This window comes from Xenopus tropicalis, chromosome 5 (genome assembly GCF_000004195.4).
Source record: "Xenopus tropicalis strain Nigerian chromosome 5, UCB_Xtro_10.0, whole genome shotgun sequence".
NCBI lineage: Eukaryota > Metazoa > Chordata > Amphibia > Anura > Pipidae > Xenopus > Xenopus tropicalis.
Genome location: NC_030681.2, coordinates 107,294,527 through 107,321,871, shown reverse-complemented (window position 1 = coordinate 107,321,871; position 27,345 = coordinate 107,294,527). Strand labels below are relative to the sequence as shown.

The following is a 27,345-nucleotide window of genomic DNA, read 5'->3' as shown; positions in this document are numbered from 1 at the left end:
CACAAGCCATGTGGGGGACACAGCAAACATGTGGAAGAAGGTGCTCTGGTCAGATGAGACCAAAATGGAACTTTTTGGCCAAAATGCAAAATGCTATGTGTGGCAGAAAACTAACACTGCACATCACTCTGAACACACCATCCCCACTGTCAGATATGGTGGTGGCAGCATCATGCTCTGGGGGTGCTTCTCTTCAGCAGGGACAGGGAAGCTGGTCAGAGTTGATGGGAAGATGGATGGAGCCAAATACAGGGCAATCTTGGAAGAAAACCTCTTGGAGTCTGAAAAAGACTTGAGACTGGGGCGGAGGTTCACCTTCCAGCAGGACAAGGACCCTAAACATAAAGCCAGGGCAACAATGGAATGGTTTAAACCAAAACATATCCATGTGTTAGAATGGCCCAGTCAAAGTCCAGATCTAAATCCAGTCGAGAATCTGTGGCAAGATCTGAAAACTGCTGTTCACAAACGCTGTCCATCTAATCTGACTGAGCTGGAGCTGTTTTGCAAAGAAGAATAGGCAAGATTTCAGTCTCTAGATGTGCAAAGCTGGTAGAGACATACCCTAAAAGCCTGGCAGCTGGAATTGCAGGTGTATTGTAGGTGGTTCTACAAAGTATTGACTCAGGGGGCTGAATAATTACGCACACCCCACTTTGCAGTTATTTATTTGTAAAAAATGTTTGGAATCATGTATGATTTTCGTTCCACTTCTCACGTGTCCACCACTGTGTACTGGTCTTTCTCACTTTCCAATAAAATTGATTCATGTTTGTGGCTGTAATGTGACAAAATGTGGAAAAGTTCAAGGGGGCCGAATACTTTTGCAAGCTACTGTATGTAATGGGATCAATTAGAGATGGAGGACATTTAATATTTTTGGCTTCCAAACTGAAATGTTGGTTAGAAAGCTACACATTTTAAAAATAAATTAATACAATGGTTTGTCCAAATGAAGTCAATTTACCAGCAAGTAGGTAGACTTAAGATAGATTAATGAAAGCAATTTAAAATTGGCTATGGCACTGATGTAAAGCTGAATTTAAAATACATAATGAGAGTCAAGGAGTGATTAGGCAACCAGAGGCCAACATGTGTGGCTAAATTACAACTCCTACCATAGTAATAGTCTTGTTTTTACGAGCAGTGTGAGGGTTCTTTAGCAAAAGGAACATACTAGACAGGGCAGCATGCCAAAAGGGTTGGGGAAGTAAACGTACAGCAGCCCCCCCCCCTCTAAAGGATGCTACATGGTAGTTATCATCATTATTGCTCCAAATCTGAAATTCTGAATGCTGGGCAGGATGCACTTACATGTTAAGGAGACCAGTATGGTGATTCCCACGTCCTGAAAAAGGTATTGGTAGAGCCCCACCATTTTCAGTTTCTAAAAATATAATTGATTAAAAAAATAGTTAAATAATGGAAAGGTAGGCCCGGATTTGTGGAAAGGCCACAAAGGCCCGGGCCTAGGGCGGCAGAAGTTTAGGGGCGGCAGAAGTTTAGGGGCGGCATGCCGCCCCGCCGCAACAAAATTTTTAAATTTGGCTCCCATACGGAGCAGTCGGGACCTCTCCCCACTGCTCCGTATGGGAGTTTAAAGGTTTGCGCATGCGAACTCGCACCTGCGCACAGGGGTGTGTTGCGCGTTCGCGCATGCGCACAGGGGGCGGGGCGACCAACAGGGGCGGCCTCGGGGCGCCCTGAAGATAAATCCGGCCCTGTGGAAAATGCCACTGTGCCTGCCGCAAAACAACCAAGTAATAAACAATTTTAAATATGCTAATAAAAGTCTGGATTAAACAGGATTATTAACTAGTATTGTATGTACAGTATATCTTTATTTATAAAGCACTACTTATGTACGCAGTGCTGTACAGTAGAATATATTAATACAAACGGGGTTATTAAGATAATAATAGATAAATACAAAGTATAACAATAAATACATATAAATACAAGATAAATACATTTGCAACAAGTTAAGAGTCAAAGACACAAGAGGATGGAGGTCCTTGCCCCGTAGAGCTTACAATCTATAGTATTCCCATAGTGTTATAGTTTCATTCTGAACATTGATGCTTTAGACTAGAGCATTGGTTAAATAAGATTTCTTGTTTTCATAGCCTCTCTACCAAGGCATTTGTACCAAATTTTGGTCTAATTGCCCTGTAGGTTAGCCACCTAATTCATTGCTTTTGACTCCACTACAGAGACCAGCCTTTTGCTTGGAAATGTATCCTCCAGAGTTAGGATTACAAAGTCTACACTGTATGTAAAACAAAGCCACCAATGTATGAGACATGAAAAAAGCTGCATTTTTAGCAGTGAAACACTTGGATATTTATGCTCAATGAGCATATGTGCGAGTGACCAGACTGGGTTAGCAATTTTCGGGGCTGTTCTTATACCACTTAGCTAAAAAAAAGTAGTGCAACTTCAGCTAATATATACAAAGTTGGCAGTGAGTGTTGGCAATATGTATAAAGCTTTCAGTAAGCATATTTTATATTAATCCCCATAAATACATTTCTTCTCATTCAGTCTTCTAATTCCCAAAAGTAAACATGACCACATTTTTAATCAGAAAATATAGGGTAAGTGATACCTTTCATTAGCTAATTTAGTAGATTATAAAATGCAAGCTGTTGGGACTACTTAGATTCCTGTATCAGCCATGGTATCATACCGCAACTAAAAGATTATTACATTTTTATAAACTTTAACAGGGTACAAACATTGTACTCTTACCCTGCACCAGTTTGTATAAATGTAATGATAGCTGAGTTGCTGTAGGATCCAATGCCTAAAGAGGTGACCTAAGTAGTCCTGAAAGCTTGCCGCCCCCCCGCTCCTGCACTAGAAGAGCCGAATTTCCGGTTTAAAAACCGGAAATTCGGCTCTAAAAGTTACCAGGAGCGGCTTTTTGCTGCCCCTGGTAACTGGGGCGCTTCTGTAAGTTAGACAATAAAAGGTATTACCTACCTTATATTTTCTGGTTTTGATCTATGGTACAACTCTGTGCTACTATAGACATTACTACTATGTCAGTATTTGGCAAGTCTTGTATAACTTGCTCAATTAGTGCAAAATTGTAAACATTTTAGGGAGAATTTTAGAATGTAAGCTTTACAGGGCAGGGACCTCTATCTTCTTGCCTCTTTGATTCTTAACTTATTGCAACCATGCACTGTATTTATTTGTATTTATCATCATACCTTGAGTTTATCTATTATTGTAATAACCCTGTTGTTATATTAATCTATTGTTCTACTGTACAGTGCTGTGTACATACGTAGCATTTTATAAAGATATACACACACACACACACTCTCTGTAATCGTGATTTACAGTGTTTTACCTACAAAACAAAAGTTCTTAGTTTTGAATTGAACAGTTGGTTAATGCCTTATAAAGAGCCTGCTAGTGAGGGCTGATAAGTGTAAAGCCTAGGGAAATGTAATGAAGCAAATACTTGCATGGTCATTCGATACAAGGTCAAGTACATTGTTCTACCTTATTTCTGCAGTTCTTGACTATATATTGTTATTGGTTTATAACACAGGGTTCTACATTCTATAGTTCTAAAATATGAATAGTAGGTACCGTTTCTGCCAGAATTAAATTTGTAAACACACACACACACATATATATAATATTTAGTGATGAGCTAATTTTTTCTCCAGGTATGGATTCACAGCAAATCCATACCTGGCGAAAAATGTTACTGTTGTTTCGCAAATTTTTCGCAGAAGCGCAATGGGACAGATTCACTCATCACTAATAATATTTAATAAAACATGTCATTTTGCATTATTCTCTCTCTCTGTTGTATATATATATATATATATATATATAAAGGCCTAGGCCACTGTTCTCTATAGCTGCATGACTCCCGATATGTGCTCCACATAAAAATTATATTGGGGAAAATATGACTTACCCAGTAAAGAAGCAGCATGCAAATAAATTGTATCATAGAGTACAGGGTTACATATTTGAAGACAGCAAATGAAGAGACAAGGGCAGCCCTGCCTTCCCTGTTTAGAGACAGAAATGCATTAAATATTAAAGACCGAAGCCTTGCACTCCATAAGAATAGGGCACTATAAAGCATGAATAGCCTATCTTACCACACAGATTTTGCATTTATAACACCCAGAACAATGATTTAATAAAACTTTTTTTAAACCACAAGTTATTTTCATGGATTAGGTGTAATACCCTATGAATTTTTACAGTAAATTTCTGATGTTTTTTATATATTTTGTTGGCGTCCTATAGCATGTGATGCACATTTTCCCTAATGGCCAACTAAATTGCCACCAGGCAGATGGTAGTAAAGAGAATAAAAGTTGTTAATAAAAGGCTACCTTAAACAAAGCACTGAAGCAAAATCTTTGAAGGAGAATACACCACAGCAGCGACAAACTGCAAAACCTTTTTTTTTTACACATGTAAATAAACCAGTTTATAGTTTACAGCCACAGAGGCATGTGCTCCCTCCAACATTTTACCTCAGGAATAAAAGTTGTGTAGTGCTACAAAGCCTATCCTATATCCACAGACTTATTCCTATAAGAACAAAGAGAATCACAGAAGGCAGTCTGAGCATTACCAGGGAATCCTTACTTGATAAGCTGTGGGACACACAGAATATTCGCAGTCTGTGAAGTAAAAGGTGATGCTACGCTGGCCTCTTGTTCGGAAAGGGATATCCCGGCATGGGCCATTTTCAAAGCCTACAACATAAATAGATAGGTTTGGTAAAGGGATTATGTCATTAGTTTTAAGGTGGAGTTTTTATTACTAAATTGCAATTTGTACATTGCAAATAATTCATTCTACCATTTCAAATTTTATTCTTGAACTAACAAATGTATTTTTTTAGTTGTAATATTGGTGTGCATTGTGCCCGAGTCTGAGCTTTCAGTAAGAGCCAGCGCTACACATTAGAACTGCTTTCAGGTAACCTATTGTTTCTCCTACTCCCACGTAACTGGAGGAGTCCCAAGCTGGATTTGGATTTCTTACTACTGAGTGATATTTTCAAATCTACCACTAGGTGGGGCATGGGAGCATTTTTAAGCATGCAGGTGTCCGGGAACTGTTATCTTGCTACCTCCTCTTGGGGAGGGGTGGGGGTTGGAAGACATTTAAAATTGCAGTGTGAAATTTATCAGAGCACAAGTAACATAAAAGGGCACCTGGGAAACTAAGAATATGTCTAGCCCCATGTCAAATTTCAAAAATAAATATTAAAAATCCGTTTGCTCTTTTGAAAAATGAATTTGGATGCACCCTAAAGGATCAACAGTTTGCATTAAGAAATAGTCATGATATGAAAAATGTGTTAACTTACTCCACAATCATTTGCTCCATCTCCACACATGGCAACGTAATAGCTGTAAAAACAAGAGTTTTTTGTATGTTTGTTTTTTCAAAAAAATGTTTAAGTACACATCTGAGCCATATTCTTGATCACTGTGACTAATTTGACCAGATCTGCATGTTAGTAGATGGGCAGTGAGCTTGAGGAATTCCCTTCCCTTGTTGTGATGGCAGATTCTGTTAATGCCTTTAAGAGGGGCCTGGATGAGTTCTTGAACAATCAGAATATCCAAGGCTATTGTGATACTAATATCTACAGTTAGGGGGCTGATTTACTAAGACACGAATTCGAATCCGAATTGGAAAAATTCCGATTGGAAAACGAACATTTTGCGACTTTTTCGTATTTTTTGCGATTTTTTCGGCGCCTTTACGACTTTTCGGAAATTGTCGCGACTTTTTCGTTACCAATATGATTTTCGCGAAAAAAACGCGAGTTTTTCGTAGCCATTACGATTCGCTCGTATCTTGTCGCGACTTTTTCGTATTGAGCGCTCGTAAGCGGCGGGCGAAACTTTCAGACTTAGCATGATTTTGGAAGCCTCCCATAGGACTCAATGGCACCCTGCAGCTCCAACCTGGTCCAAGAAAAGTCACCATACTGAAGTTGAATGAATCCGAACGCTACGAAAAAATCGCAACATTTTGCGCAACTTTCGGAATGGCTACGAAAAAGGCGCGACTTTTCGCACAAGTTTTAACGCTACGAAAAAAATTGCCAGATTTTGCGCAACATTCGGAATGGCAACGAAAAGTTGCGATAATTTTCCAAAAAATCGCCAAATACCGATCATTACGAAAAAAACGCAATCGGACGCATTCGGCCCGTTCGTGGGTAAGTAAATGTGCCCCTTAGTATTGATGTTGGTATATAGGATTTATGTATGTATTTCTACTAATTTGAAATATTATATTTGACCTCTCAACTTCTCCGCTGCACAACATCTATGATTAGACCCTAGGCCCATCTGTTGAAATTGAGATCCATTAAATGGTCACGTCTGCCCCTTTCTATAAATTGTGCTGCCTGCTTTGTTGGTATTTTTACCCTCCCCGGTAAATGAGCATTGTTTTAATAGACTGTGGGCTTCCTTTACTAACGGGAACAAAGTAAAAAAAAAAAAAAAATGTTTTCCTATAATGCAGCACAGTCTCTAAGGGGCTCATTTAATCACGACTGATTTTGTATTTTAAACTCAATTCAATTTTTTTTCGAAAAGGCATAGAGAAAAAATGCTGCAACTTTTTTGAGATTTACTATGCATTTAAACGGCTAAAAATCTAATTCGACAATTCTCCAGATTAAACTTGCCAAGTTTATGTTGAAGTCAATGGCAAAGGTTCCTTCCCTTTCCTTTAAGTTCTTTCTTTTGTCTCTTTTGCCTAAAAATGCGACTTTTTCAAATTGTCGCATCAACAACTTAATAAAATAAGGATTTTCCCGGCGACAATGCTTAAAAGTTGAGTTTTTTATTACTTTTTTCGCAGCAACTTTTTTAGTAAATATTAGAATTTAGTCGAATTAAAAAAAGTTATCGAATTTTAGTAAATCTGCCCCTTTGTGTTCGAGAACCTATTCGCAAATATTGGCATCAGACAATTAAGACACACAATTTAATGCTTGTTATCAAATAGCACAACATTGTGTGCCTTGTAAAATAGTAACTACTACAGAGATTTGTTAGCATCTGCATGCATTAGGTGAGCAGCATCTATAGTAGTTTATTCCAACGCAGCCAACTGGTGAATTTGCAAGTAGACAAGTATGATTACTTGTCACAAAATACATTCAGGTCAATTGGTGGGTTTTTTGTTATGTTTGTAACACTCAAAATGTATTGAATTTAATGTGTGGAAATTTTATTCCCTCTGCATTCGTTTTTTACATTTTTTGTGGTCAAATATTGCTCACTTTAGCAAAAATGTTGCTGATGGCAAAACGTAGAATTTCAAAGTGAACATATGCCTGCTGAAAAATGTCACCCATCACTACCATCAGCTTGATCTAGTTGTCTGATAAATTTTTAATGGATGACAAAAATGCGTTGATGTTTAGCTGTGATCTCTATTTTTATACCAACAAAACTGCTTCATGGTTGTCACTGTCCTTTATTCTATAAACTGAATAACAGGAATGGCACTTACTCTAATTTCTGAAATTCCTCTATGAGGTTTGCTTTCTGCCCCGGAGACATCCTTGCAAATATAGCTCCATTCAGCAGCAACTGCACACGGAGAGAAAGAACATGTCCTTTAGTAGCTTGCTACTACTACATCTACACACACATACGCGCATATATATTTGTATTTAATAATTCTTTATATACATTACATCACTTATAGTGATGAGCAAAACTGTCCCCAAAATAGTAAAACTGCAAATTTCAGAAAAATTTGCAAACTGCGTCTATCGCATGACTCTTTGACACTCTTTGACTTTTGTTGACATGACCGCAACTTCTTGATGCAACCGCAACTTTTTTTTACGCGGCCATGACTTTTTTTGATACTGCAACTTTTTCCTCACTCAGCTAATTTTTGTTGCAGCAATTTTTGCAGCAGTATCATGAAAAAAATTTCAATGGCGAAATGCAGAATTTTGCAGTGAATCCATGCCTGGTGAAAAATTTAGCTCATCGCTACTTATTTTTTAAAAAAATCTCCCTGCGTACCTTTGGAAGTAAACTGTAGAAATACTGAACTATAATTCCATACGTTTTTCCAGACATGGCGAAATAATATGGACAGGATTTTTGAGCATCACTGTTTTTTTCTGGGTCAGTTGTCTCCTAATAATAAAAAAATACAAAAAATGTGAATGAAGCATGGCATTTCCAAGCCTGTTACTGCAAGTTTTATCAGATGTTGCATAATATATGAAAGGAAAAGAAAGAAAAAAGGTTTGACCTACAATTTTGCACCTCCCCCTCTTTTACTATTGGAATGAGTGTAATTGCTCTATTAAGACTTTGCCTTTGTTCAAATCAATGGATAAAAAATAAAAATAAAGATGTGCAGAACTGACCCATTAAAATTTACATTAAAATTATTTAATGCAGGAACATCTAGTCGTCCTACTGGGAAGTAAACATAGACAACCGTAATGTATGCTATCAGTGTCATAGCTCTAATTGGCTGTCTAAAAATGTCTCCACATTTACACAGGGCTAAACCAGTACAAGCCAAGAAGTTGATATATAATGCATATAAGGTTGTTACACCACTGAAAATTCAAATCAACCAATAAAGATCGTCTATACTACACAGTGGGCCGGCGTATCTCCATCTGCGTATCAGAAGTTAGGCACATGCTTACGTATCTAATGTGTCGACATGGAAACCTCCCACTGCACTATGTAAGTCCTATCGTAGAGTATATAATATATATAAAAGATAGATAGTAGTTGCAGTGCATAGAAATAAAAGGATAGACAGTAGTTGCAGTGCATAGAAATAAAAGGATAGGCAGTATTGCAGTGCATAGAAACACGTTACATTACAGTACCCTGCTAGCATTTAAATGATTTTTTTAAAAATGCTATAGCACATCACACCACAGTACTTGCTTCCCATGCATTCTTTCAAATAGCTCCTTGAATGCTCTCTCTTAGCCATTAATGGAGGAATGTAATAAAAGTTGCAAATGAAAAATATGTGTATTATAGGAAACCATTTTGCAATACAATATTCCTTAGTAAATTTGACATTGCAAAATGTAACCTTGCTTAATATTTTTCAAGACCTGCTTAAAGGTGGCATATTCTTTTCATTGGTGGATTAGGCCATTAAATACTTTTGTTGGTTTCCAAAATCTATATTAAATGTGCACACAGGCCTGCTGTCCTATCCTATACAGCTAGCACCTTATTTTACTTTTAGGCTGAGCGGCGTCATATATTTCTTCAAAATACAAATTGTACATCCATGGGTTTTCGAGTCACTAGGAGCAGCCTTGTTTGCATGCGTAGTTACACATCCGACATTACAACCCAACATCCAGGACACACAAGAAAATGAATGCTTCTTAAAGTTGCTGTTAATGCTTTTGCAACTAGAAATGTTGCCTGGCTGCCTTTAACTTTATGGTAGTATTTATTTTTATATATATATATATATATATATTTTTTTTTTTTCATTACATATAATTCTGTTTAGACTCTCAAGTATTCTTCAAAATATTCTCTCAAACCAGACTTCCAAACTAGTTCTTTGTGGGGGGAAATTAAGCCCTAGTGACCAGTGACCCATAGTGAAGTGTAGGGAACGTGGGGCATGACAGAGCCATAGGGGGTTAAGCCACGCCCAGCTGGTAAGGGATTGGTGGGTTTTGAATGAGGCGGTTTTGAAGGAGGAGTGGTGTGGTAGGTTGTTAAGGGGCAGGGCAAGTCCCAACGATGCGCCTGTCAAGCAATTAGATAGCAGTTGAAACTCCAATGATGGCTGTGTGAAAAAAATGTAAATATTTCAAAGACTAAACTAAAATAAAGACCAATTGCAAATTTATTTAGAATACCAATATCGTCTTCACAATTACATGTATTTTAAAGTGAACTACATAATATCCCTGAGAGTTACCTTATTGTTACACTACAGGTGTCCAAAGTGCAACTTGTAGCTACTTGGATTGATAATAATATATGTGAAATCTGCCTGCGAGTATGTTTGTAAGGATTTACAAACATTTAATTGGCACAGGATGGTATTTATAGAAATGGTAATACTTACTGTGTTATCATGCACAACATGGAGATTTGTCTCCACTTCCTTCCATGTAATGCTGGCAGGGATGCTTCCATTTGGTTCTGAAGCTTCAGCCAGTATCACTCTTCCATGCCTTTGGACAATGCCACAACTTCTTGCAACAGTAATTGCTGTCTGAAGATTGTCTCCTAGAATGAATAAAACTGGAAATTAGATTACAATAGGGTCCCATGCAAACTCATTTGGAGTGGGTCGCAACACGGGCTTATGTGGTCTTTGCCCCATTGAATTTTTAAACATGCCTAATAAATAGATGATCAGTCCTAGATACTGGACTGGCATTGTTGGTTTTGTCCTAATAGGCAGCTAATATCACCATGCGTCTCATCAGTGTGAGGCTTATTTATGAACACAAGACTTCTTGTTACAATTCACACTACTTTTGAATTGGTGATTGTTACACCACTTACTAAATTATTAAACAGTAATCACTGTTTGATCATTTGATCACAAATAAATAAATAATGCAGGAGAACTTTATTGTAGCAGTTTATTAACCCTCTTAATATATGCAGGGTTCGTTTAATTTGGCAAAAAGGAAATATAAAGGTACCTGTGATCATCACTGTCTTGATTAGAGCATTGTTCAGCTCATTTAATGCTGGGATGGTTTCAGTTTTCAACCGGTTTTCTAATATGAGAAGGCCAAGAAATATTAGGCTGCACTCTACCTCTTCCCTGTCAGGAAAAGAAAACAATTCATTCTACCACCAGAATTTTACAGGCAGCTATGAATAATCCAAACCTTCAGCAAGATAGCTCCTTAACAAATCAGATCTGATATATAGTAGAATTGCTTTACATATGAACATGCAAGAAACTGATGAATAACTGCAGAATAATGGATCAGATAACTACTATATTGCAGAGAAATTAGCAAACTGTACAGAATTTGGTTTGCTAAAATCTTAAGTTCAGCATTTTGAATGCTTGCATTATTGTAAAATGTCTATTTGGTCCTTTATTCATTGATAATACTGTATTACAGAAACTGCCTGCACTCTGTTTCTTCTTCTATTCCTAGAAAGAACCTCGGCTCTCGGGGTATTTGGTACTAATTGCTTCTCACACTGTCATTTTTTTGCCTTATGGGTGCTCAATTAGCTAATTGCAATTTTCCTGACCAGACTAGACTAACAATTGATAATGGGAATAAACTATAGAAGACCTGGTAAAGACCTGCAATCACCATGCCAGAAAATGTTTAAGCAGTCCAGGTGGTGAATCCTAGAAGCTCTTTGTTACAGTACCAGTACCTGCAGTTTTTTGGAAATTATTACCTCTATATAATCTAGTTAAGAATGCACAACAGTGACACCATGTGGTGAGATTGCTGAATTATACTGCACAGTGTTCCCAGTCCTGTGCAAGTGATTTAAAGAAAAAATTTGCCCTTTTTTCAAATGAGATCATTCAGTTGGCCTTAAGTAGAAAAGTTGCATAAACACTAACCCCTGATTCACAAAACTTACATCACGCACAAGCGCATAACAGGCAAGAAGGGAGACTAGTTCATGGTGCTCATGTGTCTAACCACACACGGCAGTAGCAAAGTTCTTGTTAGGATCATTTTTTGGCCCAATTAGTCTTGTTTCCCCCAGGTGGAGTGTGGGCCTTTTTAACCTGCATATCTGTTGCTGGAATTTTTTTTACTATGATAGGTGCCCATTAAACTGCCTCAGAGTTTAAGTACAGGCAAGGTTAATAGGCAGACAAGCTTCACAAGGGGTTAAGCGGTTCAAAGTCCAGGTGCAGAAAAGGTTTAGGAAATATTACTGGCCAGGGGGAAGCTGCTGCCTGAGGCAATATTCTCTCCTTGCCTTATGGTAGCAATGCCCCTGCCATTAAGACCTGCAAGTTCTAACCTATTTTAATAAATGGTGGCTACATAGCTATGCAGCAGAAACTGACATAACCTTGCATAACATATATAAAATAGGGATACACTGAACCCCCGAATCCACCACGATGGATTTGGCCAAATACCGAACCAAATATTAATTAGCATGTGCCGAAACCGAACCTTGCCAAAAAAGGCAGAATCCTGGATTCGGAGCATCACTAATATAAAGATTTGTGTTAAAAATAATTTAAGGTACTAATATTTAAGTTTTTAATTCAATCTTCAAATCAAAGCAGCTATATGCATTGTCATAGTTACAAAGTAAATGGTAATTGCTCACCTTAGGTAATTTTCTTTGTGTCCCTTGTCACACGCCTGCAGGGGTTTATATGCCAGACCTATAACTCGATATCCCTGTTGTGTGTACAGCTGCAGTTCATTTGCAAAGTTTGCTGGAACTAGAAAATGAAAATATTTTTTAATTAAATAAATGTATCGTTCTTTTCTGCACTAATGTACTTCTTTCAGTATGGCAACAGACAACTGTTTATAAAATATTTACTTTTAGTCATGATGAAAACAGAATTCTAAGGTTCTAACTGGAGTCGGGTTTTTTTGTTGTCTGCAACTTTACACTCTGAAATATACCATGTAAATGAGGAAATTTAATAATAATAAGGGAAAGGTCTACTAATCTACTATTTTCTTTCACAGAGCTGATCATAGATGCTGTATACTGGTTGCTATGGGTTACTGGACTTGTAAAAAACTTTGTACATTTTATTACATTACCCCCAAAGATTTATCTGTGTGTCAGGGTTGTAAATACACTGCCAAACAGGTAGAGGTTTGAGTGACAGACTAGAGGATGAACTAGAGAGGGTCAGAATAGCTTGGAAAGGAAATATTAGGAATCAGTCTACTTACTGGTTGCTGAGTATTTCTGATTGAAATTACCAAATAGTATTTTAATGTAATACGTTGAGGAAAGTGCCCTCAATCAATCCCTCTTTTAGAATGAGCTATAGATGTATTATTAGTGATGCCTGTAAGATTGTTGTAAAAACTAACTTCCTGCTAACATTCTGTGCCTGAGTGCCCTTGGAATCTAATAGAAATATGTTCCTTCCTACCCATTGGAAACACTGTGTGACACCAAGGGGCCCATTAACTAATGTTCATATTGTTTCATTTTCATATATCATGGTTTTTAGCCCTATAAATCACGGATTTTACTAATTCTACAAAATGATTAGTGATTTACTGAGTGAAAAACACACAAAAAACTCTGCCATCTAAAACCGCTGAGGTCATGTAGAAGTCAATGGGAGCTCTCCTAGGTGAATCGTTATCTAATTTATGGTCTTAGAGATCTTTGGGGGGTTTTTCCATTTGTAAGTGTGAAAATTCCTACAAAATTAAAAACATGAGGTGTTCATATTGTTTTGATTCTACATTTTAATATGTTCCTGCTTTTTGCATTTGGATATTTTAGTGGAAAGGAGTTGATGGATTTAAAAACCTGTGAAACCTGTAAAAATTAGAATGTTGATAAATGTGCCTCCATGTAAAGAATTCATTTCTTTTTCTTTCTGGGTGTTGGTATTATGTTTCCTACAGTACTCATCATCTACAGTCTAACTGTGCCAAAATCAAAGTGATCAGCACCTGTAGAATAATATGGGATACTAGGGATTATAGTTCAGAAGTGGGAACAGAGATGTTTGGTAAGAGAGCACAAATGAATTAGGTTAACCTGACCATATGAGCACTAAAAGAAATGTAATTTCAACAAAAGGAAAGAGGAGTTTAAAAAATGAATCTCTTCGTTGACCCCAAAAACTTTCATTCTGAGTTTGTTCAGTGCCCAGAAATTATAACTATAGGGAGACCGGGTCTTAAGCTCATTGTCAAAAAAAAGGGGCTTTTTGAAGATACAAGTAACTGAAGGGGATCAGGGTAAACCAACATGGAGGCTTACTCAATCTTTACAAGGTTAGTGAGAATAGACACTTCAGGGGTTTATAAACATTTCACTAATCTAATTATACTCAATGACACTATTTAGAGTTATGCTACGAACACACATTACCTGATTCTGGAAGGCAAAATTGTGTTACCATCTCCGGAGCTCCCTTCATGAAAACCATATTTTCCTCACTTTCTATTGCCTGCGCTATCACAGACATACGCTGAAGGCTGGAGGAGAATGGAAACTGCTGCAAAATGGTAATTCCTTTGACTGGAACCTAAAGAGCAAAATGAATAAACTGTTAATTTATTTGGGAGATTGGAAATTACTTGTGATTATGAATTATGAATCTTAGGCAGCAACAAAAACAGCATCTGGATTCAGAAATAAGGGAGACTTGTTAATCACACTGGAGATGGAAAATGGATGCCGTTTGAAAGCTGCTATTTGTTTTAGTAAAATGTGATGGGATGGGATATAAGCAATACCAATGGTGTGGTTTGTGTGGGGGGGCGACTTTTATACATGGTAGGAAAATGTACATGTCCTTTAACAACTAATTTCAGTGTGATCCAACAAAACCGTCAACTTATCGCAAGGTTGTTGTGTAATGACCGATTGTACATCCAGCAAACTTTTATCCGACATCGGTCAGAAAATTGATCTAGCAGGTTTAAAAATTTTGATCTTTAACAATGAAATTTGTCCATTGTCCAATTTTTTGCAGGACTAAGCAGGCAGTTTTCCTTAGCTTCAGCTAGACAATATCACTTGAAATGGTCATTTTTGTTGATGGGCTAATTGTACTTTTAAACGATAAGTTTAGTCATACAATAATTACAAGATCTTTAAACAAAAATATACATGTGTATGGCCAGATTTAGAATGGGCAAACCAAAATACAAATCTCTTTCATGCTTCAGTTATTAAACAAGGTTTAATCAGAAACTGTTGAAAAAGAGTTTCAAGTCAGGAACACAGAAATACAAACCCTATAAGAAAAAGACTGACAGAATATGCCTCATACTCACTGGACTGCACCTTGGGCCTGGTTTAATTAGGAGATTATGGTTGTGGTTATTCTCTGTATTGGAATCTTCTATGATCTATAAAATGAATATATATGTCAGAATTTCTGTAATACCTGAAACACATTTTTCTTTGCTAAAGGCACAAGCTGTGTCTGTTTAAGACACATTATAAATCTATATCAATAGATCTTTATTCAGAATGAATAGCAATGATAGTGTAGGATTAAAGGAAATAGGGAGAAGAGAATAGGGGTTTACAGACTGAGAAAGCAAAATAGAAAAAAAGTAACAGCTTAAAGGAGAAGGAAAGGCTAATAAAAAGTTAATCTCAAAATGCAGGCATACTTTCAGTTGTCTCAATAGTGCCCTTAAGTCTCCCCATATTTCTCCCATTCAGAAGATCTGAAGTCAAACAAGAATGAGTTCTTAGCATTCTTGCGGGAGGGGGGAGCAGGAGAGAGGAGACAGCAGAAAGCTGTGTGTCTCTGGCACAGGAATTACAGACACAATAAATCTTTTTTCAGAGAAGTCAGTGCAGCGTTTCTGTGAGTGCTTATGGCTGTATTTACATAGACCTTTCTGATAAAGCTTACTGAGTTACCTTTCTTTCTCCTTTAAGGGATGAAATGGGGAGAAAACAGCAATAAAAATGTGAGATAAACTTGAAAATTTAAGAAGGAAACAAATGCGGAGGGTAAGAGGAAAAACATAAATCACAAGAGGTGAATTAGAAAATCCAATACAATGTAAAGAAATGCCAATGATAGAGTAGAACATGAAAGATAAAGACAGAAAGTTAGCAAGTTATGTGCCAACATAACAGTAGAAACTTCTTTTGTCTTTAGAACCGTCTTTGGTTGACAGAGAAGTCAAAAAAGGGATTATTGTAATTACTGTTTAACCAACCAACCAAGTGGATGGTAGTATTACCCAATTTGTGCCTTCAAACATCTTTACGTCCAGGGGATCTCCTTGAATTTTTCCATCTAATATTAACAAAGAATGGCAGCTTGCCATTGCTCCAAGTAATGGGCACCAGGGCAAATCATTTCCATCTGCAAACATGTGAAGCTTCTGAAATCTAAATGTTTACATCATTGATATTATTGAGAAACAATTGATATTAAAAATATTTTAAGATGTAAAATAACCATTATTATTGGTGTTAGAATTTTTCTTAACAGACATTTACAAGTGGGGCTTGACTAGTAATGAGCAGATCTGTCCCATTTTGCTTTGCCAAAAAAATGTGCGGAACTGCTGAAAAATTAGCAAACTGCCGAAGAATTTGTGAAATGCAAATACCACGTGACTTTTTTGATGTGAACCTTATATATTGGTGCTCTAAGGCAGGGGTTTCCCTCACTTTTGCTATGGATTTCCTTTTTGTTAAGTTGTCACATTTAGGGTCGATGATTGGAAACAGTAGTCTAATGTTGCTCGATGTGGACAGTGTTTGATTGTTGTAATATACTGGTCATTACATTCTACCTTTTGTGCATCCCTGCTTTGAGATGAGCAGAGTCATTTAAACTTGAATGTTTACTCAGGCTGTGTTAATGCTCCTTACATTGTTATAATTATTATATTTATTACTATGTGGTTCATTTGACATGCATGCTACTTAGGGCTAAGGAGCATGCTTTCTGTTGTCCTTCAGAAAAGACAAGCAGTGGTTAAAGAAAAATTGCTGTGGTAAAAACTCCCTTCCCCATCTGCTCCATAGGCTTATCACATACATACTGTACAACTTCTCTTAATGGAGTATTTTGAAAAAAAATACACAAAACAAAACAACAACAAAAAAAAACAGGGGTGAAATAAATACCTGTTTTCAGTACATGGAATAACACCCCAAAGATCAAGTCCATCCTCTGTTAAAGTGCCTGTCTAAAATAGAGAGCAAATATGTTTAATGGATACTGTCACCACTATATAGTGTCACCACTAAATAAAGGACAAATGAATCCTGGTTAGCTGGGAAGATATGGCAGTGACCCACCCTGCAGAAAACTACCTTTAACCACCATTGTGAGCACATAGAATCATATGAGAGGGGTGGCACTTAGTACTTAAAATGGCAGTTTTTCTATTTATGATTACCCAATAGCACATACTAATAGAAATGTATATTTTTATGATAATCATTTTAAATGATAATGGTTTTACATATTGATATTATCTATTTTATCCTATACATTTTTCTAGATACCTGCAATGTTCAGTGGTTTCCTTAAATACCATTGTAGCTTTTTACACAAACTTTAATAGCATGAGTTATTATCTGTGAGATCAGACGTTCAGATTTAATAAATCAGTATGGTTATAAGCTTGGAATTTTTGTGATCTGCACTGATGTGATCTTGCCTCTTCGCCTTACTAAAGGAATACTGTCATAGAAAAACTTTATTTTTTAAAATGCATCATATAATAGTGCTGCTCTAGTAGTTTTCTGCACATTTTTTTAAAAGAGCAACCAGATTTGTTTTAATATTGTTCTTCATTTCCCAAGTGCCCACAGCCATGTGACCGGTGGACTGATAAACTTCAGCCTTACTACTGCACACTACTGCTGCGCTGCAAGTTGGGGTGATATCTCCCCCTCCCTTCCCCCTCCCTTACGCTGCAAATTGTTTTTCGCTAAACAATTCGGCAATGGTGAAATGCGGAAATTCACTGCAAATTCATACCTGGCGAAAAAATTCGCTCATCACTATGTATCAATATATACACACAATATGCACTTAATTTGGTTCACTATAGTGAAAATAACACATCTTAAGTCTAGTCATTTGTGCTCCAGGTGGAAAGTCGGCCTTAATATGTTCAAGGATCCAGGTTTTGTTGTTGTTGTTTTTTGTCCTTGCAATCCAAGGTGGTTTTTACATTAGTTACCAACAATAACAACAAAAAAAACTAAAAAAAAGAATTTTGTATTGTGGCTAAAGACATGATGATTTGTGTCATTTTATAGCACGTGTTTCTCCTTAATAAATGAGCCCTTCTTTTTTTAAGCAAAAAGTTTTACATTGACAACACTATCTTTTTAAGCACATCAGCTGAATCCCACTTTCCAAAGTTAATGTGTAGCCATAACATATTGGTTTCAGATATATTTAAATGTTCTGAAGCTGCCATGAAAAAAAATAGAAACACAATTGATGTAGCCATTACCTTATCAAAACAAACCAGGTTAACTCGTCCACAAACATTAATTCTTTGAGGGCTGATACAAAAGATCTTTTTTTTCTTTAGTCTCTTCTGTGAGTACATGAGAGCTGTTGCCACTGCTGCTGGAAGAATGGGAGGTATTGCCACTGTAATTGCTATTATCGACTTGATAATTATGTCCCGTACAGATGCCTTAAACAGAACAAAACAGAAGTGCACAGAAACAGGTTTCAATTCATTCCTTAGTATTTATTTGGAAAATGTAGTCGCTGTGGTTTTGTTTTCAGCACACTATGGTATCATACTTCTGATAATTATTTGCAAGTCTGTATGTGCATATAGCTTTTACATTAAAAGAGAACTTAATACTCCTAAACAAAGTGATGTTACATTCCTCAAATTGATTTTCTGCAACTTACATCATTAGTTTTTTATCACTTTTGATATAAGATATTTTACACTGCTAATGTCATTATTGTGCAACAGAAGCACCAATGCTGTTTTAGCTGGCAGGCTGGTCAGTCCCCTAGAATGTTAAGATACTGACTACAGAAACCTTCTCCTCTCACTAATCTGCTTAGATCTGTTAAAACTGTCAGATTGTTAGATAAAAGAGTTGTTGCTCCTGTTACAAATTCATATTAGTAGTTGTAAAACTGCTAATATCATGAAAACTAAAAACATATATAATGCAATTTGCAGCAGGAATTTTAAGAACCCTCTGAGCAATTTGCATTCATTTGTTTTTTAGTTTGTCTTCAAAAAATACAAAACTCTACAGCTACCCAGAAAAACTACCAAATGTAAGATACACACCCCTAAAGCCACCACAGTAGTCACAAAACAACAGGGCCTCCAAAAGTTACTGGCTGAAGGGTTGATTTGATTACTTCTATGTAGGACTGATGATTGGGAATCTGCTCTTGTATATTGTAGGCCACTCGCATTGTGCAGACATGGGGTATGCAGCTAAAATCTTTACTTATTTACCATGCAGCACATTAAGGGGCTGATTTACTAAGACACGAATTCGAATCCGAATCCGAATTGGAAAAATTCCGATTGGAAAACAAACATTTTGCAACTTTTTCGTATTTTTTGCGATTTTTTTGGGCGACTTTACGACTTTTCGGAAATTATCGCAACTTTTTCGTTACCAATACGATTTGCGCGAAAAAACGGGAGTTTTTCGTAGCCATTCCGAAAGTTGCGCAAAATCTGGCGATTTTTTCGTAGTGTTAAAACTTGCGCGAAAATTCGCGCCTTTTTTCGTAAAAAATCGCGATTTTGCTCAACTTTCGGAATGGCTATGAAAAACTCGCGTTTTTTCGCGCAAATCGTATTGGTAACGAAAAAGTTGCGACAATTTTCCGAAAAAATCGCAAAATAGCGATCATTACGAAAAAAACGCAATCGGACGCATTCGGCCCGTTCGTGGGTTAGTAAATGTGCCCCTACATGTCTATATGAATATATAGCAAGATAACTTGCATTGTACTCTTTATATAAAATTCCTAAAATGTAGTAATAGCTTGTGCAATTCACTCTATTGTGTTCTGTTGCACATTTTGCACATACATTTTCTTTCTTAAAGTGATACTGACACTAAAAATATTAATGTAGATTAAAACTTACCTATAGGTCATGTTGATCATTTTTCGCTGATAGGGCTGCATTTGTAAGTTATTGTTATTTGAAGTTCCTAAACCTGACTGTTTTGCCAACCTGATTGTCCCTTCTCAACCTGTCACTTATAGCTTCTAATGCTAATGGACTCCTGCTGCACAAATATGGCAGCCCCCTCATAGAGGAACATGGGAGATCAGATAGATAATGTAAAAGCATCGAACATATTTTTATGGTAAATTTGTAAATAGCATGCAAAGACAATGTTATAATAGATGTAAAAAAGGTTAAGTTGTGGTGTCAGTATCTCTTTAAACAGAATTGTATTGTATTAACAACATGTCATATAATGCAGTTTAGAATATATAAGAAGAAAAAAGGTACCGTACTTTTATAAATGAAATGAAGGAAAGTTGTTGAGGTATCACTTACCCCTTTAACTTTGAATACTATCACAGAGTAGATAAAACCAACAGCAGCAATCACAACTAGGCACATAAGGAACCGGAGAGCATCTTGATACAACTTGAAGTTCATGGGTTTCGGATATAGGATTGACCTCACCATATCGCCTTTAGCTGTGTTAAAACCTATATATTGACAGGGTTAGTGATAATTATCAGCACAATGTTTCTGTATGTTTTTGTTTGTTTTGTTGGTCTCCAGTAATGGAACTTCAGCTCAGTACAAGTAAGTGGGGGTGAGATGTTCTATAGTAGAACCCTAAACCATGTTATTGAGACTATGTAATATAAAGGATGAAAGAACTTTGGTATGGCAGAATCTTTTTTTCTTACTAAGAAACTCTGGGCAAATAAAATAGAAGGGGAATAAACTTTTAGATACATCACAAACATCAATAGGCAGGCACTCCGGGATTTCAATAGAAAGAATGGCAGAAGTTCACAAAAAGTGAAGTAAAATCACAGTATATTTATAAGACTAACACATGATACAGCAAGCCTTACGCGTTTCGTACCTCGCGGGACTTAATCATAAACTTTTAGGACTCCCCATCACACCAGGCAAGTTGGTGACATGGTGGGATATGCTGTGTGTCAATATACAAGGCCCCAGGCTATCATTGATTCCTGCATTCCCTACTATAATGGGTATGGAACAAGAAGAACCAATGTAATTTAGACTGTCTCCAGTTATGACCCCATTCAATCCCTGAACACTTAATATTACTAACTACCCTCTTTTCATGTTACAAACACCCCCAGTGGAGAAGGAGAGGCCAAGGGTAAGACCTCCATGAATTGCAGATATACAATAAATTACAATGTGCCATACAACCTGTTAAGTCCTTGAAAAAACACCTATAGTAAACATGGTTTAATATACTGTATTTATTGATTCATTGTATTATACTAACCTGTTTGCACGACTACAGCAGTGACAGGGTCAGCTCCAGTTGATGTTGCCTGAATGACTTCAGTCCCACAGAACAGCACGTGTCTTTTGTAATCTTCCCCACTTTGAATTTTCCATGGTTTGGCGCTCTCGGAACGGTCCAGGGGAGTTTTTGTGACAGGAATGCTTTCTCCTTTAGGATAATTAGAAAAACCATACTATTTCTGATACTTCTGCTAGTGTACTAGTTTAATACATAAAAATAGTAGCAGACTACTGGTGGTAGTAGTTCTTTATGTGTGTGTTTTGTATGCACTGTATTCACTGATGTCTTGTGATTTTCAAATAGAACTGTGGAGAACTGTCTGTTCCCTCTTTGATAAATATGCCCAGGCATGTAAATTCTAAAAATACAATTTTAAGGTTTGTCACACAGAAGTAATTGTATCACCAACATCCATTCATTTTATAGGATTTCTCTAATTAACTCAATATTTTGCTCTCCTTTCCTCATCCCTTCGCTTTGCTCTGCCTGCCTTTGACATAACACTCTAGGCACCTGCTGGCTGCACTGCTTTGAAGGGATCAGCTGTTCAATTTCCAACCTCTACATGACTTCTATTAACTATGCATCTAATTTTAGCATTCAAAGACCTCTTTATAGTAATGTAATATTAATTCTAGCTTTTCATGGATCATATTTTAACTAGAAGAAGGCAAATAAAAACCTCCAATAACATTAAGCCACATAAGGGAAAAATAGATTCCATTGTGATCCAAACAGTGATCAATCAATTTATATCAGTAATAAGATGTGTCCTGCAGCTATCTCTTGAGAGCAAGTGTGCAAAAGTGCAATTTGGGGGGCAATTGTTTTGCTCGCAATGCAGTACATGCAATTTCATGTTCCAAGTCTAGCTACCTTCAGTTCCAGCATCTGGCATCAAGGTGATGGCTGTGCCCGATCCTTTGGGTGCAAGTTTGCTGCATTAACTCAAAGTGCCCCTTTGAGGTGGCATTAACTCCAGGGTTTACCTGCATCAATAGGGGTAATTCTTGCAATTCGCAAGAGGAACGGAACAGACCCAAGTGCAACTGTGGAGGTGCAAGGAGTGACTTTAGTTGCAAGTACCTCTAATGAATAGTGCTTCTTTGCCCAATGAATGCAACAAACAAATTTATATTCTCCTCTCTAGCCATTATAAGCTTCTGTTACAAAATATGATTTCATTAACCATTAAAGGTGTCACATTGGACATATATCTTGCTTATCAGCAGCTAAATATTGCTTACGGCTATAAACAATTACTGTCACTAAACAGCTTTTTAGGGAACACCACATACAGAACTGAGAGACAGTAAAGTTGGCTGCACATGGGTCAATAAAAGCAACTGAATACTGCAAGGGATTGGTCCATGTATAGCCCTGTAAAGCTACAACAGCCAATGCCTGGGCTGTGACATAAAAGGCTACTGACCTGTAAGCATTCCTTCATTTACAATACAGCTGCCTTCCAGCAGGATGCAGTCACAAGGGAGGAAAAATCTCTTTCCGGTGAGGACAATTATATCTCCAGGAACCAACTGCCGAGATTCCACATCATAACTGTCTAATATGATACGGAAAAAAATCTCTTAAATTGCTTTTAAACATACAATAGCACAGCTGGAAGGGGATAAAGTGATATATAGGCATAGCTGTTCTGATATATTCTATGATGATTTGTTTAGATTTAACATATTAATGTGTATATTTAATCTAACAGTATTTCTGACATTCAAATAAAATCTAGAATGAATTATTGTATTTTTGCACCCAAGTCATATTACCTGTAGAAAGGTGGGATATTCATTTACATAAGTACAAACGTGCAGTTGCTAATAGCAGTACCTGTGTTTATAAATCACCTCCTTTGAATTTTCTTCTCTCTTTACATAAAATATTTACCTAAAACCTACTACTGTTCATGTAATATTGCTAAAATAGTTCTCTCATGCAAGGCTAAAAACTGAAGTCTTTATGCATGGGCTCATCCTACCCAATCTGGAATGGTGCAGCCTTCTGTTAACCTGCATAATTGCTCTAGTTTTTATTAATACATTCAACTTCTAAGAAAAAGCAGCTTTAAAGCCTTTTTATTCTATTGGCTCCTGCAGCAACCCCTGAGGAAAAACTACTCAAAAGGTACTTTAGTGCAACAACGTGAAAGCCATGTCCCAGTTGCATAACTGGCAAACTAGGAATAGACTGGGAACAACTCACCTCCATCCTTCATTAGCACTGTGACACTGGCACTGTTATTCGATTCAACCAGTCTGTTGAGTTTTACCGATTGCTGTGGATAAAAAATGGATAATCATGTAGCAATCATGATCAGGCATTTAAAAAGAGCTTTTGCTTTTTGGATCAGCAGTACAGGTATGGGATCCATCATACAGAAACCCATTATCCAGAAAGCTGCGGATCACTGAAAGGCCATCTCCCATCTCCAATTTATTCGAATAATTCACATTTTTAAAAATGATTTCCCTTTTCTCTGTAATAATTAAACAGTGCCTTGTACTTGACCCCTAAGATACAATTAATCTTTATTGGGGCAAAACAATCCTATTGGGTTTATTTAATGTTTGAATTACTTTCTAGTAGACTAAAAGTATGGTGATCCAAACTACCAAAAGATCCCTTATCTGGAAAAACCCAGGTCCTGAGCATTCTGGATAACAGGTCCCATACCTGTACTAAGTATGTTAATGAATAATATGGACAGATTCAAAGATTTGAAATGTTTTCCATTTTAGGTTTTATAAGGCAGCAATATAAATATATTGCTCCTTATTCTGTAAAACAAGACATACCTGTCTAAGGTCATATACAGTGAGGATGACTGAAATCAGGGTTATAATTATTATAACTACTGAATATTCAATGTATCCTTCAGCCAGCCATAAGCTAAGACTGGCAATTTGAAAAAGGTAAAATGGATTTAAAACCTGTAAAACAAGAGAGAATATTGGATAAGTATAAGCAGCACATAAAACAAACTTGTATTTAGATGTTGGTATAATAATATTATTAGACTTCTAAAATTTTAAATTTTCAGTTTAATGTTTTATCTTCCATGCATTCCTCTGTTTAAAGGCAAATAAATGAATGATAATGCCACTCATTATGAGAATAAATGTATAATGGACAATGGACTTATATTTAAACAATATAATTGAAGGGTAAAAACGTAACAATGTAATACAAAATCTAGTGAAAATGCTGGAATATAAACCTAACCTCTTTAAAAAGTAATTTCCATACTGGAACAACTTCAACTTCAATTGCATTTGGGCCACAGATTAGTCTCCTGAAAAAGATGTGTAAACCGTTTTTAAATATATTTAGTTCTATGATTTTTGTTTTAAAGACTCAGCAAATGAAATAAACTTCATATTTAGCTAATATTTTTATTGAGACAATTATTTATTGATGGAATATTACTCTTACACTAATGATTTACTGATTATTGTACAGGCATGGGATCCATTAACTGGAAACCCAGGCACTGTCCCTGGGCACTCAGCAGTTAATTTCATACTAGGTGGTTTCTAGGTGGAAACAAATCCAGGGGCAAAACTACTGGTTTTACCCAATGTTGCCCCTTGTGTGCAAAGGAGGCAATGGGTTTTGTCATTACTCAAATGGGGCAGGTTTCAGCAATGAAATGCTGGTGTGTGCATTTTCTATATGAAATCCTCCCCATGTTCTCAGCGACAACATACCATCTGTAATTGACTGCATACATGGGGTAGGATCAGGTGTATGTGGATGTGTGTCTGGTTCAGTGACAAAGGGAGACAGCTATCCTAAGATGGCAAGCTACTTTCTTCCTTAGGGTTGCCACCTGTACGGTTTTGACCCAGACAGCCTGGTTTTTGGTAGTCCTGTCCAGGTCACAACTACCTGCCTGGTTTTCTTAATTTGGAGATTTCCCAATTTAAAGATTGATACAGTGATTGACCAATCGTCGATCGCTGTGTCATAGCCCCGTCCCCATGATGGAACAGCCTGCCCCCATGACGCCTCCCTGCCTGCAGTTCCCAGACAGGTGAGGTGGCAATCCTAACCCCCAGTATAAAGTTGCAGATCCAGGAGGGCCAAACTGTGGGGACTGATGTACTGCAGTCCTTTTTTGCCAGCCTCCTTCCTACTTTAAACTTAGCTGCCCCACAATCTAGCAGCATCAGGCTGGCATGAACTGTCAGGAGACACCATACATGCTGGGTCCCATCAAAGATTTTTGTGGCCGACACATTCCTATTACACCACAGCACATCTCTGTTTTATTCTATTACTTAAATGGGTTGTTCTCCTTAAAATTCACTTTTAGGTGAGTGGTTGAAAAAAAAGATAAAAAGTAGCAATAACAATAACTTTGCAGTTTTATATAGTTTTTTGGCTGCTGGGTCAGTGACCCCCATTTGAATGCTGGAAACATGCAGAAGAGCAAAGCAAGTAATTCAAATCTATAACAAAATAATAATAAAAACAATTGTAAAGTTGCTAGAATTAGGACATTCTATAACATAATAAAAGTTAACTTAAGGAGATACTGTCATGATTTTTATGGAGTACTTTTTATTTCTAAATTACACTGTTTACACAGCAAATAATTCACTCTACCATTTAAAATTTTATTCTACCAACAAATGTATTTTATTAGTTGTAATATTGGTGAGTTGGCAGCCATCTCAGTGCATTGTGCCTGAGTCTGAGCTTTCAGTAAGAGCCAGTGCTACACATTAGAACTGCTTTTGGGTAACCTGTTTTTTCACCTACTCCCATGTAACTGAAGGAGTCCCAAGCCAGACTTGGATTTCTTACTATTGAGTGCTATTCTGATACCTACTAGGAGCTGCTATCTTGCTACCTTCCCATTGTTCTGCTGATCGGCTGCTGGGAGGGGGTGATTTCACTCCAACTTGTAGCTCAGCAGTAAAGTGTGTCTGACGTTTATCAGAGCACTGGTCACATGGCTGTGGTACCATGGGAAATGAAGAATATGGCTAGCCTTGAAAAAGGGATTTCAATGCAGGATTCTGCTGGAGAAGCTCTATTAACTATTATTACTATGATATTTTAAAAAAAAACATGTTTTCCCTTTAAGATGAACCAGCCCTTTAACAGACCTCAAACCACTTGTACTTTATCAGCAACATCATGTACAGTAAGTTAGAAATCTAGGTTAGTGGTGCCCAACTTTTTCCAAGTAGAGGGCCCATTATTTACAAAGCTAAGAGGAGATTATTATAAAATGATGATGTTGTTCAAAGGAGCAATTGAAACCCATTGATAGTTTGTGAATCATACTGTAGCTAGCACTTTCATTAACACTTTCAAATCAGCTCTTTTTGTTCTAAGCAGAAGCTATAATTAATGTATTTGCGTACATCAATATATGTTGCTGTCGCCCTATTTCAACCATTCTGCATTCCAGAGAAAAATAATTAACATGCAAGAGAACATTACTTATGTTATTAAATCTGTTGACACATTACATGACAGCTAAAAGTGTGAAATCCGCCATCCCATACAAACTGTAATTGAACTGGGTGTGGCAGTAAGAAATGTCTCAGAATATGCAGCTCAGCAGAGAACATTACAGGACAGCCAAGGACAGGCACACATTTATAATGATGGTGGTAAGGTCAGTTCATCACAGAGTGACAATACTTAAACACTGAATGCAACACAGCATTTAGCATTATGAATATTTATTTCTCTTAGTATATTAAATACTTTTAAAATATTATGTATATTAAAAAAATCACAAAATTATTCACATGTAATAGGAAAGGAGACTAAATTGCATTGACACAAAGTACAAACAGAAGGTAATTACGTAAATTAAGATAATTTACTAACAATCCATCTATTTTCTACAGTGCAATAACCTATGACTGAATCATCATTTAGGATATATCAGTCAATGGAAAACCAAATAATGAATATTTTGAAATTAATCATAAAACAAAATCCAAAAAGAAGTCTCGGCCAAATTGTATGCATTGTGATGACTTTAACAGGAGTTTCTGTATTTAGAGTTGATCAAGTAGAAGTAAATCTAGAGCAACTGGACTTGCAATGAGTAATCAGGTGGTGTTGAAGGCCCCCGCCTTAACATGAATAGCCTCTTTTAACACCTCAT

At 36.8% G+C, this 27,345-nt stretch overlaps 1 protein-coding gene across 2 annotated transcripts in view; it reads right to left on the bottom strand.

Annotated features, from left to right (window-relative positions):
• atp13a5 (ATPase type 13A5) overlaps positions 1-27,345 on the bottom strand; it is a 56,815-nt gene that overhangs the window by 9,898 nt on the left and 19,572 nt on the right. For both annotated transcript variants that reach the window (XM_012963382.3, XM_031902530.1), the window contains 20 exons: positions 24,435-24,504; positions 24,008-24,142; positions 23,415-23,487; positions 22,630-22,761; positions 21,174-21,344; positions 20,228-20,385; positions 18,173-18,361; positions 16,827-16,888; positions 15,929-16,079; positions 14,999-15,073; positions 14,088-14,244; positions 12,336-12,453; positions 10,706-10,830; positions 10,117-10,280; positions 8,064-8,180; positions 7,537-7,616; positions 5,363-5,405; positions 4,633-4,742; positions 3,944-4,040; positions 1,315-1,387 (listed from right to left, as the gene is read on the bottom strand). In XM_012963382.3, coding sequence (XP_012818836.2) covers positions 1,315-1,387; positions 3,944-4,040; positions 4,633-4,742; positions 5,363-5,405; positions 7,537-7,616; positions 8,064-8,180; positions 10,117-10,280; positions 10,706-10,830; positions 12,336-12,453; positions 14,088-14,244; positions 14,999-15,073; positions 15,929-16,079; positions 16,827-16,888; positions 18,173-18,361; positions 20,228-20,385; positions 21,174-21,344; positions 22,630-22,761; positions 23,415-23,487; positions 24,008-24,142; positions 24,435-24,504 — 2,300 coding nt within the window. The remainder of the gene's footprint in view (positions 1-1,314; positions 1,388-3,943; positions 4,041-4,632; positions 4,743-5,362; positions 5,406-7,536; positions 7,617-8,063; positions 8,181-10,116; positions 10,281-10,705; positions 10,831-12,335; positions 12,454-14,087; positions 14,245-14,998; positions 15,074-15,928; positions 16,080-16,826; positions 16,889-18,172; positions 18,362-20,227; positions 20,386-21,173; positions 21,345-22,629; positions 22,762-23,414; positions 23,488-24,007; positions 24,143-24,434; positions 24,505-27,345) is intronic.